Genomic DNA, 16,682 nt, shown 5'->3' with positions numbered 1-16,682 from the left:
AAGCAGGCCTGCCTCCCTGGACTGGGCAAGGACTATGAAACAGAGTGTGGGGCAGCTGTGAAAAAGGCAAATGTGATCATTGAATGGGCAAGACTGGGATATCCAACAGAGAAAGGACTAGTGGTGACATCATGTTAGGGTCTTATTCAAAGACCTTTGGACTGCAGTTACACATTTCTTGTCCCTCATCTCCAAGGTGGATGAGGTAATCGGGCAAATGGACAGCTGCTCTAAAGAGAGGAGAGAGCAGGAGTTTGGTTTTGATCAGCTTAGCAAAAGAGAAGCCAAGATCATACTTGCTTCTAGTAAGTACATCAAGGAGGTATACATAGGGAGGAAGTGGATCTAGCTAAGATAAAAGTGAATGATAATGACACAGCAGCAAATAGGTATTGAGGGACAATAGGTAATTATAGCCTGGAAATTAGAGGTAGTTCATATGTGTTCAGACAGTGACAGTGTGGAGCAGTCTTCCCATCCTAAGTAGTGGAGATGTAAGAAGACCAACTGTTTTGATAATGATGCCTAGGAAATTTATGAAAGCAGTTATGTGAGGCATTGGTTAAGATGACACACGTCTGAACTTGGAAGCGCAGAACAAGGTCTCTTCCAGTCCTGTGTTCCACAAACGCAGATAAAGTGTAATGCCGTACGCTGTGCAAGGGGCATCTTCTCTTTGGACTACTTTCCTTTGCTCAGTTCCTGTACCTGCCCAATGGAGAGATTCTGTCTTTACTAAGAAATAAAACTTTTACTTTGTATCATTTATTATGCAGATGAAACTATATACTGCCATTATTTCTGTTGTCTGCATGCCAGGATAACGTGTTTTCTTAACTTGGCATTGATTATCCCCTGTGCTACAAACTGCTGACCACTTAAAATGACATAGGTGGACCACACCAGGCAGAATACTTCCCAGCTTGCTATGACTGCAACTTGGGCACCCGCTGTTGTGGAAATGGCTTTGATATGGTCAGAAAGTGGGAATGACCCACAGAAGTTTTAGGGAAAGATCCAGGTTTTGAGACTTTTCTCTGAACCTCCCAAACCCATGCATGAATGGACGTTTTGGCAGAGGGTTGTCTCAGTAGACTGGCTCCTGCTTGAGTTTGGTCCTATTAGAAATACCAAAATTAAAGCATTTATTGGAAATATGGACAGTGCTGATCCCTGCCTAAATCTGGCACAGAAGAACCATGCAATCAAATCATTTAGATATTGTGAAACTTTGACAAAGGTTCAGGGCTTTTCAGGTCCTTTCAAACCATTTTGCTTATCCTTGATGGAAATTCCGAGGGCATTGTACAGGATGGGCAGCCACTTGTTCCCAGGCCCAGAGTCTTTCTCCTGTAGTCAAATGAAGTGCTGCTGTCCTCATTAGTGCGGTAAGACCACTCTCTGGATAGTTGCCTGGTAATAATAGAAATATTATTCAATATCAGGATTTAAATTGAGCATAATATTTTTCTTCCTACTTGACAGATCAGAAAGATCAATGCAGTGAGTAATTATTAAGTGGGAACATTAGATTGTGAGGGCTTCATTTATTGTACTGCCCAGACACTGAGGCGTTGTTAGTCGTGCACAATTACCAAGTCCATCACTAAATATAATACACTGCTCTTGATTGTAAGAAACTGTTGAGTAGAGTAGCTGACAATATTTGACAAAAGATAAGGGTTCTCTTTAATTTAGTTGTTTCTTTTTAAAAGTCAAATGCATCAGCACTGATGTTCATCTTTTGATGAACATTCACTCTTCTGAGCTTCTTGCTTCTGTGTATGACAAGTATTGTATTGTTTTGCTACACACTACAAGGATTATTTTTTTTTGGTGGATTATAATTTAAATTATATTTGGGTACCAGTAACTCTTAAAGAACAGTTCATTTGAATAGTAAGGTCACTTAATTTGATCTTTTTTGGTATGTATTTTATTAAAAAGGACTACCGCTAAAGGTAAGCAATGCCTATTAACAATGGTACTGTTAAAAGATGCTGCAGTACAGTATTTCTATTATTCATATGTATACATAACAGTAATAACTGCAGTTCTAAACATGTTTTTTTTAATCTGCTGCAGACTTTAAAGCTATAGTGACAATTTAAAGTGACAGGATTATTCAGCTAAAAATGAAAGCATGTTTATTATTTAGGTGAAAATACTTTTTATTAATTTTTGTCATTACTAAGGAGTTAATCTAGGCTATGATAGAACCTGATGGTGAGGCTGTTTACAAAAAAAATCAATGTACGTGAGCTCTGATTAGAACGTGATTGATGCTCAGTTACTCCAATGAACAGGAACTAATACAATCAGACAGACCCGATCTCATTTGGTGAAGGGCACATTAATCACTGCGTACGTTGGCAACAACAGTGGTCAGGGGAGGGAGTCAAGCAGGGGTCTTACACTAATTCAACCAGATGAGCACATATAATACGTAGTTGAGTATATTACACTAAAATCATGCCATCTTCATTGTATATACATCATTACATGACTATGTAGAATACGTGAGCTCTATTTATACAGCGATTTAATTTAGTTCTTCCGTTCACTTCCAAAGTCTTTTAATAATGACTTTTAATAATGACCTGCAAGATACTGTTTTTTTCCCACTGTCAACCAAACTAATTTTATTTCAGTTTTACCCAAAAATTAACACTTTTGCAGCTGTTTGTGAGTTAAAGAAGCCAGTAAAAGAAAAAAATAATGTAGTAATTCTACAAGGTAGTAAGTGAACACCTTAATTACTGCTTTTTTAAAGATTTCAAATGAATGGGTGTATGGGAACCCTTCCAGGGAGACTTCTGAATACCATCATGATAAGTGATATGCTGTAAGCAGATGAGTGAAGTCACATACAACTGTTCAGTCAGTCCTTTCCTACTGAACTGTCATTCATCCCACTGAATATCCGTCAGCCTTCACTCTAATCAGGCAGAATTGGCAGGTCCCAGTGGATGAGAAGTTAACAGTCTATTCCTGTCTGGCAGCACGGTCCATGCTGGAGAGCTAGAAGATATCATTTTGTCCTCAAGGTTCGGCACATCAAATATTAGCTTGGAAGGACTTGGGGATCCCCTGTTCTTATTCCCAGTCTTATCCCAGCCAGCTGTATCCGAGTGCCACAACCCTGAATCCGACGTATTAAGCTTTTCCATCAGCATACTCCCCAGGAAGTTTAAAGAAGTTCGTTCTTTGTGATGGGGAGTCAGTTGCTTCACACAGCGCAGTGTAAAGGAAAATTCCCTAATATGCCAGCAGGCCCCCACTGCTTGCAACAGTGCTTCCTCCCTTCCCTTTGTTGTAATAAATCTCATTTTTCAATCCTATGAAAAATGTTTTTGAAGAGTTTTCCCGGAACTAAGTCTTTCTTCTCATAAGGTCACCTTGTCAGGAAACCAGATCTGGTGGACCTTGCGTGTGAATTCTGTGAGACTGCAGATGTGCTGTTCTGGTACACATGGTAGTGAAATCTTGCAAACTGAGGGGCTCAAAGTGTAACTGGGGAGACAGTTTCAGGTCAAAGAAATTGTCCCTTTTCATGCTGGGTGCCTTGAGGGCCATCTTTGCAGAGATTTACAAGTCTGGAGGCAGGCTCTGGTGGAAGCTGCTCTCTGAGTCTCTTCCCCTCCCACCCGCTTGGATTCGATGTCCTGCCTCTCTGCCTCAGGGAATGATGTTCTGCTGCCACATATGCAGTGAGGGGCAGGTTTTCTGGACTGTTTTAGTTTTTCTATCATCCTTAAGGCTGGTGTATGCTAGTCGTATGCTGGTGTATGAAACCCTGCCCAGCCTTAGTCCTGTCAACACAATCCTGTGGCTTCCATGGTCTCTTGAGCAACAGTGAAGGAGGGGAACCATGACATGAGCTGAATTTCTCTGGACAGTAGAAATCTGCAGGTGAATAAAAATTTCTATGCATCTAGGAAGACTAATCTGGGCCAGAGTTAACCCCAAAATTATTATAAAAGAGTCTTTAAAAAAAAACAGCAACAAAACCAACACAAAAAGATGTGAAGCAAGTATGATTTAGTTTATAAGCAAGCCTTAATTCCAGCTGATATCCCCAGAGCTTCAGGGCAACCCCTGACATCCCGGAAGGCAGCTGAATGGAGCAATTTTGATAAAAACTGTGGCGTGCAAGGATGGCTGCAACATGGGTGACATTTAAGAGCTTGGCTTGCAGTAAAGAAATCTGAACGCAATGCGGGAATAACAGATAAGAGAAAGTCAGAGATACATCAATTCTTAGTGACTGACACGTTTGATAAAGTTTCAATGTCTAAAAAAATATTATGGAAGATCTCATTGCAGTTTAGTACAAATGATGAAATCCTATTCAGATACCCTTGAGGTTGATAAAGTAAGGAATTTGTTGACCTTCCAACAGAGGCAGAACTTTTTAGAGGCGAAAGCCATGTACTGAAGCATTTCATTTAACAGAGTCACTACCAAAAACAAAATATTGAGACCCAGATGTTTTAAAGTACGAAGATGCTTAAAGATGCTGAAGCCATCAATAGTTGATAGGGTGCTTCTGTAGACCCTAAAACTCTGGCCCTAAATTAAACATCAGTGGTACAACTACTGGTGTCATGCAAAATAAACTTGTTATTCATAGGTAAATATTTGCTGGTTTGGTTTTGCATATTCTTCTTACAATGCAAGCAGGAAGAACTTTTCTTCTCAAATCCTTTGCTCCAGACAATTTTACAGATTGGAAATTGACTTTTTCAAAAAATACCTTACCTGAAATATTGCTGGCTACCAGATCAGCATGGCACAGGGTGAAGAAACCTGAACTGGGTGAGTACTGTACAGAGGGAGCAGTTAATGTTCTGCTAATTTTGAAACAACCTTTCCTGCCCAAATGGGCTTTAGCTTCAGGGAATTTACGGAAAGGTCATCGAGGTCCATGTTGTGATTGCCCAGCTGAAAAGCAGATTGCACACAGGGTTGCATGCAACCCCCTTTTATACAGCCCTTGGCAAGAATAGAAATTCCTGAAAAATAGACAACTAGCAGTGCTTTTCCTTCCCTGCACCCCATGATAAGCTGGTATATGACCAGCTCAGCCCTACAGATCTCCCACATCCTGACATCTCTGGTGCCACAACCAGCACCACCAAATTCCTGCCAGATTGAAGAGCACCGGAACCAGTCACTTGTATGTGCCAAGAGAGGAGACCTGCCCACCAGCTCATTTCTCCGGCCTTCAGCCCAAAGGAGAAGGCAAGAATGGAAGCCCAAAACACTTAAGAGCTAGGCAAGTTGTCCGTGACAGTAAGTGAGACTGGAGGTAGTGGGAGATCACAAAGAAAGGGTGAGCAGTGAGACTTCCAAAAGTGAAATGAAGGCGGGGAGTGGGGGAGGAACAGAGAAAGAGAAATGACAAAATGAAACAAAAGAGACAGGACAGAGCAGGGAACAGAGGATGAAGCTAAGGAGGATACTTCACTGGCAGGAGAGAGGGAAGCAGATAAGCTGCTTTTTAAAAATTGTAGAGCAGGATAAAGGGAAATGGAAAAAGGGGAGGGGAGAAGGAAGAGAGGGGGAAAGGAAAACCTGCCTGGAAAATGTGGTAAAGACCAGAGTCAGAATTGGAGGGGAAGAAAGAGAAAAAAAAAGAACAGAATGGCAGCTAGGGAGGCAGTAAGAAGAGAAGTCAATTAATAAAAGTGGGGTTGGTCTGCACGGGGGTTTTCTCCTTCCCCTTTTACCTTCTGTAAGAATACATTTGTCCTGCTTGTAAAGAAAAAAAAAAACAAAACAAAAACAAACTTCAGGCCATAGTGACCCTGCATGAAGACTGAAGGTTGGCAGCAAGATGCCTCAGTTTGCATCATTAATAAGCAAGAATGCCCCAGTGTCAGTGCAGGCTGGATGAATTAGTAGCATTTTGTGTTGCCACTCAAAACACACGTACCTGAAGAATTGCCAGAAACCCTCAGACCTTGCTTGGAGCAGCTCTAAAAGAGGGAGCACAGAGTACACCGTGTGCTCTGCAGAGCAGCACCATGCAGAGAGAAAAACGTGTTCCCCTCGCGGGGCAGCGCAGGAGGGTTAGCATCGAGCTGTGTGAATGCATTTTGGGCCCTGCAGATATGGGGTGTTGCCTCTCCTTCCAGAGCACTTGCTAGGCTGCCGATGTGTGAAATGTAGGCAGCGGTAGGCACGTTGCTGCCGTTGGGATTTTTTCCTGCTTTTTTTGCCTCTTTAAAAATTATTATTTTTTTAATCATGCTGCCTGTAGCTGTGGTGGTTTGAGCTGGGTACAGTCTATCAGCAGCTTTGCTCCAGCTTGAGCTAGCAGTACGCAGCTCCTCAAGGTGCACTGGAGTGGGTTCTACATCCTAAATACCCCTGCACAGCTGAGATGATGGTACCTCTGACCATGTGTAGCACAACTTGTAAACCTGCTTTCTAAATAAAATTAAAGGTGGTTAGGCAGAGCTTTTCTGGTCTGCTCTCTTACACATATATGAATTAGTGTTTGGGGTGAGGGGCTTTGGTTTTTTGAACCAGCCTTACTTGCAAGGGTTTTGTGCAAGCACTCACTGTCTGGAAATACAGAGCAAACTCCTCCTATACTCAGCTACAATTTTTATTCTCATATATGCATATAAAAAATACTCTTTATCATATACATTCCATTATTGTACGTTATTTTTTCCTGAACGGGAATAAATTGCAGGCTTACATCTAGTTCTCACTGTCTTTTATTGTTATTTTAAGCAGCAGGTAAGGTTATAATCCATCCGTGTTTGTGACCTTGAACAAGAATGGGCGCTTCTCATTTCCATAATGCTATTTTTTACTGAGCCATTAAACTGCAGAAAAACAGGGCCAGCATGAAAAGTAGTCATCTACATATGTTAAAAAAAATAACTGCAGTAAATCCAACTGAAGAAAGCCGACTTTTAAAAATATGCCAGAGTTCAAGAAATTAAAAAGCAAATGGACCGTAAAAGCAGTTTTACTGCAAGCAAAACCTCCTAAAATAAGATTCTTGACAAATCCCTCTCTGTGCATTTGGTGCACTGGTACTCTGCCTGCATGAAAGCTGCTCCCCTGACAGTTCCTGCCTTCATCAGGAGGGATGCTCCTCATTCCCCTGGGAACCACAGCTCTGCAGCCATGGCACAGGGCGCCCCAGCGTTATGATCGCGTTTCAAAATTTTGCCTGGGGGCAAAAAAACCCACGGTACTGTGCTGGGCTGTTTGCATCACAAGTTGTGTAAGTTAGTGCTGAGATACGAAATAACCTCGACTTTTTCACGTTGTGAATAACCATTACAGCCGGAGCCGTAATGACAAGACACGGTGATTTGGAAGGAGTGAAACATTAGATTTACTGCTGTTGATTCAATTTCTGAAACGGGCACTAATCTTGATCAATAGGCTTTCTGCAGCTTCTGGAATACGTTTTATCAAGCTGTCACACCGACTCTTTTGTTTTTTTTTAGCTTGTGAGACCGCTAACTTGTGCCTTAACTGAGCAGGATTGTGCCAGGCCTTTGCGGGTGGGGAAGGTAAGGGGAACCTCGCTGCAGACAACCCAAGGACGGGTACCGCTTCTGGAGAGCGGCGAGGCAGCTCCCCGCCACGGGCTGGCTGCCGCTCGGCGTGGACAAGCGCCTCTGTTGCCCATCCCAAACGCAGCAGCAGAGCAGCGGCGCAGCCAGCGGTGTGCTGCCTGCAGACCCGGGGCAAGCAGCTTCTCGGCAGGGCGAAGGCTGTAGGTGAGCTATTGCTGAGGGCGGTGCGTGCTGTGTCTCTGTGCTACGCCGATCTGGTTTGCAGCAGTTGCCTTTAGCACTTCAGGAGCTGCAAAAAGCTCGGTGTGGAGTCAGCTGTCAGCAAACTCCAGCATGCCGTCAGCAAGCATGGAAGCAGGATGGAGCTGGCAGTCCTGCTAGTGATTCACAGCGCACAAATCCGGCTCTCCCGCTCTAGTTACTCTCCAGTGGCTCTGGAGCGAGCGGAGCTGCTGTCAGTCAGGAGCTGTAGTGCAAAAGCAGTTAGCTGCACAGCCCCCATTTGTGCGTTTTTCAGTATATTAGTCATTTGTATTACAGTAGCTCCTAAGGGCCCCGAATGAGATCAAGGCAACCCTGGCTGGAGGCTATGCACGTAGTGTAAGACAGCTCCTGAATCCAGGAGCATCTAATCTAATCAGCTAGTGAGCGTCTGTACGGCAGAGAGTATAGTTTATGCCGCCTTCTCCCACGACTGCATGTGCCGTGGTCTCCTGCCCAGCATACTGCTCGACGCAGATTCCCCCTAAGTGGGAAACAGAAGCAAAGTGCTAAAGCAATGTAACTGTCGTTTGAGATGGAGGTTAATTTCTTAAATGCGAAGCACGGGAAATACGCTCTGTTGCGCTGTACTAGAAAGGCAAATAGTTCCCGACTGCATGAGTTTTGGAACTGTACAGCTTCTCCTGTGAAGACCTGACTGTCTGGGGTGGATTCCCCTTCCAGAATGGAAATTCGGAAGAAACACCCTGTTTGGGGCTGAGATAGGAGAGTGGAGCGTGGCCCTGGCTTCACATATGGAAAAGTTCACAGGGGATGAGCTTTTGAACAAGGCTCTGCAACCCATGATTATGCTAATCCAATAACCTGAGGGCCATGGATGAAATCCTGAATTCATTAAAGTTAGTGACAAAATATCCTCCCCTAGGGACTGGGGGAATGAAACAACTGGCAATCCATTATTTCAAACTACAAGCTGATTAATGGGGTAATTTTATGCAGATCGAGGTATGTTTTCCGTCCCTTTCTCCCAGACCCAGAAATATATCCTGACTTGAAGCTTCATTCAAACTTCATACAGGAGATGACAGAATCCTGTTTATCAATATGTTTATTTCTAAGAAGCATTGTTGATACAAATTTTAATGGTGTCTAGACTTGCGAGGTCTATGGCTTCAGAAGGGAAAAGGGCTTATTCTGGAATTTACTTGTGCAAACTCAGTGTGATTTTTCAGAACCTTTCAAAACAGCTTTCTTCAAAATACTCATTAAAATATATAATTATGTACTAAATCTTACTATTGTATCAAAAGGTTTGAAATACTTGGAAATTTTTTTTTAAAGACTGTTTCTGGAATCGTGGTTAATCTCAGCTGTCAGAAAAGGTAAAGCTCTGGAGAAAGAAAAAAGCCTGAAATATATGATCCTTAAAAACTCTTAAAAAGCTGGAGGGTAATTAAAAATAACTTATGAAAGTATACTCCTTCTATATATTGTCTTGTGAAGTCAATCTCATGATGTCGGGGTCCTGACATTCGTTCATGCTTCAGGATGCAGTTTTGGGATAACTGTAATTTTCATTGAATACTCTAATAGGGAAGGGGAAGACATTGGGAATACTGGGAAAAATCCTGTTTCATATTCTTTCCCAGATGAAACCAGAAGACATCTTATCCTAAGGTTACAGCTCAGCTGTCCTGATCCAGCTGCTGTTTAACTGTCTTTGTTTTCGTTTTCTTTCTTTCTCTCTACAGTGTGATAATGACAGGTGCATATAATAATTTTTTTCGAATGTTTGACCGAAATACCAAACGGGATGTTACCTTGGAGGCATCCCGAGAGAGCAGTAAACCACGAGCTATTCTTAAGCCCCGGAGAGTCTGCGTCGGAGGCAAACGAAGGAAAGATGACATCAGTGTCGACAGTTTGGACTTTACTAAGAAGATCTTGCACACAGCGTGGCACCCAACTGAGAACATCATTGCTATAGCAGCGACAAACAATCTGTACATATTTCAGGATAAAGTGAACTCAGAAATGCACTAGATTTATCAATATCCCTCTATATTTACAAACCAGCCTCTTGAGAGTTGTAGAAGGATGTGATCTTCACAAAAATTGTGGCTTCTGTGGTGGGATTTGTAGGTTGCATCCTTTCATCCCTCAGCCTGTATCATTATTGGTGGCAAGCCAACTATTTTCCATCACTGCAACTGTATGAGTAAAAGGCACGACTGCAAATCCAGTACTGTGGTCTGTATCGGTTCCTTTAAACAAACAGGAGTGTTTATTCACTGTGGGAGCATTCCTGAGGAGGGTTGAGTCTCCTCAGCTCCCGTCAGTCCTTTCCAGGGTCCGTTCTGGTGCCCTGCCTGCTTTTGCAGTCCGCAGCATTTACCACATTGTTAGAGCTTTTTGCCTCAATCTCTTGATTATTTTTTTTCAGTAACGTTTTCCTGTCTTTCAACTAAGCCAAGCCTGTTTGAGTGAATGAATAGCCGCATCCCTTTAGAGCACGTGGCACGTTGGAGGGGCCTCGTGAGAGTTATAACTGGAAGCAGAATCCCTGCTGGTGAAAAGCTGCCCTGTCTCACCCATCCTATTCCCTTCTTTACAACACCCTCTTATTTATTTATTTATTTGCATTACTTTGGGCTTCAGCTTCCCGAGTGAGTAAGTGACAAACTGGTATAGTTTCTCAGCCAGCTTATTTTAAGTTTATTCTCCATAGATCTCTTTGCTCTGTTTAGAACAATAACTAGTATCTTCATCACGTGGAGAACTTTTAAAAAACTTGGTATTGCCAGAGGGACTGGCTGGTCAGACACAGCCTGGCAGTTAACACACAAACCCGTCCTACCGTTTGGGGGTTGGAGTTCTGGAAACCTTGGCTAGAAGTGCTGTCCTTGAAGGCAAACATTGACTTCAGTGGAACAAAGTTACATCACTGCTAGATACTTCAGAAAGTCCCTCATTTGTTGACTGCAGCCTGGTTATTTTAATCCTGGCCTTTCGGGAATACAGGCAATGCCATGGTTATCTGTAGCTGTAAAAAGAATGGTACTGCGAGATGCAGGCACCGGTCAGTGAATTTTAATTTCTTTAAATGAGTCCACTGCTGGGAGACAAAATTCTTCCTGGAGAAATATGAAAAATCAAAAACCCCAAACCGAACAAAACCTTATTCCACATAAATACTGTTAGCTCTATCTCTGTTTTAAAATGAGTAGTGATGTAAATGGAAAAGGAGAGTACACACAATTGGTGTAGCGCATGCAGGAATTACACGGGAAGGGTGCAGCAGGCAGGGAGTCCTCTTAATCCAGGGAAAGAAAGTTCTGCTGCATCCCTAATAGCTCTGGCAGAAAAATTAATATCCCAAAGGATTTCTCCTCAAACCATGAATAAAAGAGCACAACTCAGATGACCTGTTAATCTGCCCATATTAAAACTCAGAAAAAAAAGGAGTCTTTAAGCCATTATGCACTGATTTCTTGGTAAGTGGAAAATGTACTGATGAAGGGATCTGCATGCTTTTATATTTTGGTTTGGGGGAAAGGGTGGGTGAAAATCTGCTTACAAGAACTAAAAAACCCAGAGTCTACAGCTTTTATATGACATCTTAACACAACACATGAAATCTGTATGTTTGAAGTTTTCTAGATCAATGCTGTATATTTTGTGTGTAGAAGCACAAACGCATGTGCATCAGTTTCCAGCCACACTAAACACATACGGTATGAAATGCATAGGTTAATTTTAAAGGGAATGAGGAATGTTTGTTTATAAAATACTGTATGCTCTAGCAGGCATGGGCAGTATATGTACATATTTATTCTAATGAAATTTAACAAAATTGCTTTTCTTTTTTTTTTTTTTTCCTTGTAAAAAGGTTTAAGAATGTGGTAAATTGTATAGAAAACTTGTTAATGCCAAACTACTGCTTCAAGGGTGTCATACAATTTCTTTGACTTTTGGCCTCCTCCATTAATCTTTGCAGCTTAAAAAAAAAGAAAAAAAAAGCTATCAGCTCATATTGGCATTTACAGCTAGAAGTACTGTAAAACATATATTTAGCTTTTAACATTCTCAAGTAAGATTCTATAGATAACTTATTATAGAGCAGATCTTAATACAACAATTTTTTTGTTTTTAATTTGAAGTACCTTACTCTGTTACAGCTTTGGGTACCAAAAAGAACACGTTAAAATTAAATAAAGAAATATATCTTTGGAGCTTTATAAAACTAATGAAATACCCAGCCAAAATACCATGAAGTGATTATAGAGGAAATAAATAGAAACCTTTCAAAGACCAGTATTCCGTTCCTGTCTTTGGCATCACTACTACAGATCGGTTTCCTGGTTTCTTGAATATATGGAAAGTTAACATCGTCATTGTGAACATTTCCAAATTTCTTTCTCTTTTTTAGTTTGAGCTTTCAGTGGTGTAGAGTAAGTGATGGTAAAGTTGGTAAATCTGATTGTTTTGAAAGCTGTTGTTCATGGCTGCATTCTTTGTGTTGCACAAATTAGCTAACTGTTGTTGAATAAAAATATAAATATGTTAATACCAGCTTTTTCAATAAAACTACAACCAAAAAGGCATAAATAGATGACTTCAAGGCACAGCTTATTTTTAAGCTAGACATGAAAGAGTTGTTTAGCTCCTTTTACAAACGAGGAAGAGTCACAGGGATTGGGACTCACAGGGCAGGCTACTATGTGAACCTGAAGTGTTGTGGCAGGTAGAGAAGTAAACACAGTGCCGTGAATGGGACTGACTTGGGGGTTAGCGTGATGAAAAGAGCGCACAGACAGTTACAGCAGAGCTGGAGATATGCTTCTGGCTCACACCTTGGACCAGCTTTTTCTTCTGCTTGTAGCCCAAGATGGACTTCAGGAGATTTGAGTCTCACTCTCCTACAGATGGAATAAGAGACATGTGCAATGTGAAGGGGGACACACAATCACAGGGTAAAAAGTGGCATTAGTGTCATCGCTGGCCAGGTTGGAGAACCTTCCAGTGCAGCAGACCATGAGGGCACTTCTGGGATGTGTCCAGGCCTGACCTCCCAAAGGAGACAGACATTGGCCCAGGTGACAAACCAGAGGGCTACCAGCAGAGCAGCATCCCTCTTCCCGCCCCCCCCCCCCCCTTTCTACCTCTACCCTGTGGGAAAATAAAAATAAAAAAGAAAAAAGAAGAAAAAAAAAAGCTGTCTTGGCATACACACTTGAAGCTAGGAGGGCATTCACTTCCCAGTCCAAACTGATGCCCGACCCTCCACGGTCATCGTGATGCTTGCCCCAAATCTTGGGCTTTTCTTTTGAATCTCAGTCTAAGGCAGCTAACCCTGCCTGTGTGTGCCACACAGAGCCCCGGGGGGTGAGAAACTGCCTGGCCATCAGCACACACGAGTTATACACTGAAAGGCTAAGTCCTTTTTTCTGGATGCAGACCAGAATAAATTTGCCTCAGCTGTTAGATTAGGCAGTGTGTGTTGCTTTGCACAGCTCTCCCAGAGCTTACATGCTAATTTCCCCCCCCCCCTTTTTGGGAAGACACAGTCAATCCCACTCATTTAGATGGACAAATATGACTAGGCACTGAAGAGAGAACTCTCAGCTGAAAATCAACACATCAAGCAATATACTATTTACCTTTCCCGTTTCCCTTTTCATCCCTAAATACCCAGTAGGAGCAGGAGCCAGATGGCTAACTCTCATGCTTTTGAAATTTTCACACGCATACTTAGTAGCTGCATACGGCAATTTAACCCTTTGTGGTTTTTTGGGGGGGATATTGGCATGAGCCACCTGCTTCTCCTGTTTGCAGCGAGCAAGTTGTCTTGCTTTCAGGCAGAGTTAAGTCCATTGGAGCCTTCCAATGTTGTGGTTATTAATCCCTGATGAGAGGGCAAGTATAAGGATTGTTTGCCTTCTATGTCCAATTTTCAGTAACATTATTATCATCAATTTGCTCCCACTCCCAATAGTAATCCTTTTCCATTTGCAGGCTTCTCAGCAAATTGCATTAAGTCTAAAATTAGAGCATGAATTCACTTATCTTGCTCATGTGGTAGAGCCGCAGAAGGGAACAGGATTACTGGAGTGGGTGAGATTCAAAACTTTGGGCCTAATTTTACAAGATGCTTGGGACAGGGTATGTGCCTTTAGTTTTGCAAAGCCATGAAACACGCTGGATATTCTGTACGGGACAGTTTGCCATGTGTACTGGAAAGGTTTGCTTTCAGAGAGCACCATGAGAAAGCTTTTCTTAGAAGCGAATTTTCTTTTTGCCTTCTCTCTGAAGCTGGACAAGGATCAAACTTTTATCCACGTGAAAGTAAACACGACTCTTTAGGCCGTTAGAGATCTGAAATCTGGCCCATGATGTAAAGCATTTCATGTGAAGCACCTGACTGAGAAAACTCCTCAGTTCTCCCAGCTATAAAAGCTGCCATAACTATGGATCAGCCAGGCAGGGTACAGCTAATTACTCGTCTTGCTGTTTGCCAGGTGGAGACAGTCAATGAGTAGGACAAGATCCTTAAACCAACAATTCCATTAAGCAATTATTTTAATTATCATGGTGACACTATATATTCTTTTTATAACGTGCCCACTAAGAAGAATAAAACCTACAAACGTGACTCTATCAAAGAATGCAGGGTGGTTTTCTGGACAGCCGCTCCTTGTTTTAAAACTAGTACTAATCATGGTAGTAGCGTGTGTGTGTCTCATGCAGCAGCCTGATCCAAGGTATCTCAACAGATTCCCAGGCAGATTAACTTTAAATACAGGACCAAATTCTTCAACTGGTAATAAACTGACTGTGCTCCAGGGAGAAGAGTACTTAGCTTGGAGAACTCCAGAAACCCCATCACCACCTTCTGTGGCTTCATCATCATTTCTCCAACAGGAGGATCAACTCTGGGGAAAAATTCACTGTAAATGATAAATAGTAAGTAACTGAAACTGGAATTAGGGTGTCAGATTGGAACCAAAGAGGTTGGTATTCTCCCATGCTCTACCTGTAAAACAGTTGCTGCCCAAGCAGGACGCCAGCGTCAGACCCCACTGTCAGTGACTTGTGCCAACATCCGAGCCGCGGCAAGCTCGTGCTTTCATTTCTCCTTGGTGAGGCTTGAACACCCCCAGCTGCTCTACTAGGTGCCCTGGACCGGGCTCCTTCTCACTTCAGTGGGAAGGTGCAGAAGGAAGCAGAGATTTCCCTTAGATAGGAGAGATACTGGCATTGGGATCTGTTTGCGATACAGGAGACAATGCTCTCAGTAAATTTATGCACATCTCGGATTGTCTCTTCTCGGGCTGGAAGAGGTGGGAAGGAGAACGTTGCCGGTTCAATTACCATCCTCTGACATCTCTGCTAACACCTCTCCGAGATGAACAGCTGCACTCTCTGTTTCTCACAGCTATTGATCTGCAAACCCAGATAGATGCTGCTGCATCAATTGCACCCTGTCAACACGTTCAAAATATTCTCTGCAACCTTAGCGGATAAAGACTTACTTTCGAATGAAATGAGAGATAAGCTGCACTATTTTATACCACCTTCCTCCACATATTTTGTGAACAAGTAGGGCTCAGCAAGGCTTCTTTTTAAACTGTTGGGCTATTTTGAGCCGCTATTGTAATATTACTAAAGAATGTCCAGGTATCCAGCGATACTTTTAAATCTGATATCTCCTAATCACTTTGTAGAGCTGCAGGAAATCTCTCCTTGCACAGCTTATCCCCAAGGCCCTGTCAAACCGGTCCCAAACGCAGCCTCTCCCGAGATCCACCCTTCATTATAAAAGCAGGGAGAAGGCAGTTCTTGCTCAGGAAGGACAATCACAGCCTGAAGCTATCCGAAGTGGGGACAGAAAGATTTCCCTTGCTCCCTAGTCTGTCCCCAGTCTTATCCCCCACACCCCCTCGTCGGTTGTGCTGCCTGCCTCTCCTCCCTGCGTTGCCTTTCTTCCCACCTCATCCTATGACTCTCCACATTCTCCCTTTAGCCTCCTCCCTGGGCCAGATCCAGTGGCCAGAAGCCACTAAAACCCCATTGACTCCCACCACTGGACCAACCACAGCAAGCTCTGCAGGCTGCAGGAGCAGCTTCTCGTCGGCGTAATGGTAAGTGGCCCGTCATCTCCCTCTCTCTTGAGCCGTCAGAGAGGAAAGCCCGATTTGCCAATATGCTATATTTCAAGTGGAAGATTTACAGAATCGGAGAAGTTGTATCTTAGCAACCACCAATGCATTAAGAAAAGCAGTTTAACCGTTTAAACCTTCAATTAAAAAAGTCTGCCACAAAGAGGCAACTGTCACATATGAGACACAAAGCCCTTCCAGCCGTCCACCACGAGGGACACGACCCCTTACGCACATCCACCTACCAAAGTGACCCCGCGTGAATCTTCTCCCTTCCCAACATACACCAGTCGGGTGCTGTTATGGCCCATACCTACATCGTTTGCTCTCTTGCAGGAGGTGAAGTGGAGAAAAGGCATCTTTCTGCAGAGAAACCCTGAGGTTTTGTATATTGTTCTCACCCCCATAGGAGCCAAAGGAAGATCTTCAAGAGTTTCCAAGGGGAAATAAAGAAGTCCCACAATGAAAACTCAGAGTGAAATAGGCGCAGGGCTGTGACTGCCCTACATGAGATGCTGTGACACAGCATCTATTCCCTGATTTGTACAGCTTAGAAATGCAATCTTTTCCCTGCCAGAGTAACACCTTAACTATCAGTCTTCAGATACACCTTTCTCTCAGTTCTCTTCTTCCAAAGATTAGGGCCAGATGACAGACCAGAGCCAAGGCTCTCTGTTTTACGTTAACAGCCCACACAACAGCTGTTGTGAGGTTTTCTTGCCATGCCTCCAGCAAACCTGGATTTCATCCT

The 16,682-nt window shown here is 42.9% G+C and overlaps 1 protein-coding gene across 9 annotated transcripts in view; it reads left to right on the top strand.

Moving 5' to 3' along the window:
• The window catches only part of PPP2R2C (protein phosphatase 2 regulatory subunit Bgamma), a 203,960-nt gene extending 191,591 nt beyond the window's left edge, over positions 1 to 12,369 (top strand). For all 9 annotated transcript variants that reach the window (XM_049797897.1, XM_049797900.1, XM_049797903.1 and 6 more), the window contains one exon: positions 9,524 to 12,369. In XM_049797897.1, the coding sequence (XP_049653854.1) occupies positions 9,524 to 9,815 (292 nt within the window). In that variant the 3' untranslated portion in view covers positions 9,816 to 12,369. The remainder of the gene's footprint in view (positions 1 to 9,523) is intronic.
• The last annotated feature ends 4,313 nt before the right edge of the window (positions 12,370 to 16,682 follow it).

Source organism: Accipiter gentilis, chromosome 3 (genome assembly GCF_929443795.1).
Source record: "Accipiter gentilis chromosome 3, bAccGen1.1, whole genome shotgun sequence".
Taxonomy (NCBI): domain Eukaryota; kingdom Metazoa; phylum Chordata; class Aves; order Accipitriformes; family Accipitridae; genus Astur; species Astur gentilis.
Note: the sequence above shows the minus strand (reverse complement) of the source record. Positions and strands in the feature narration are given on the sequence as shown.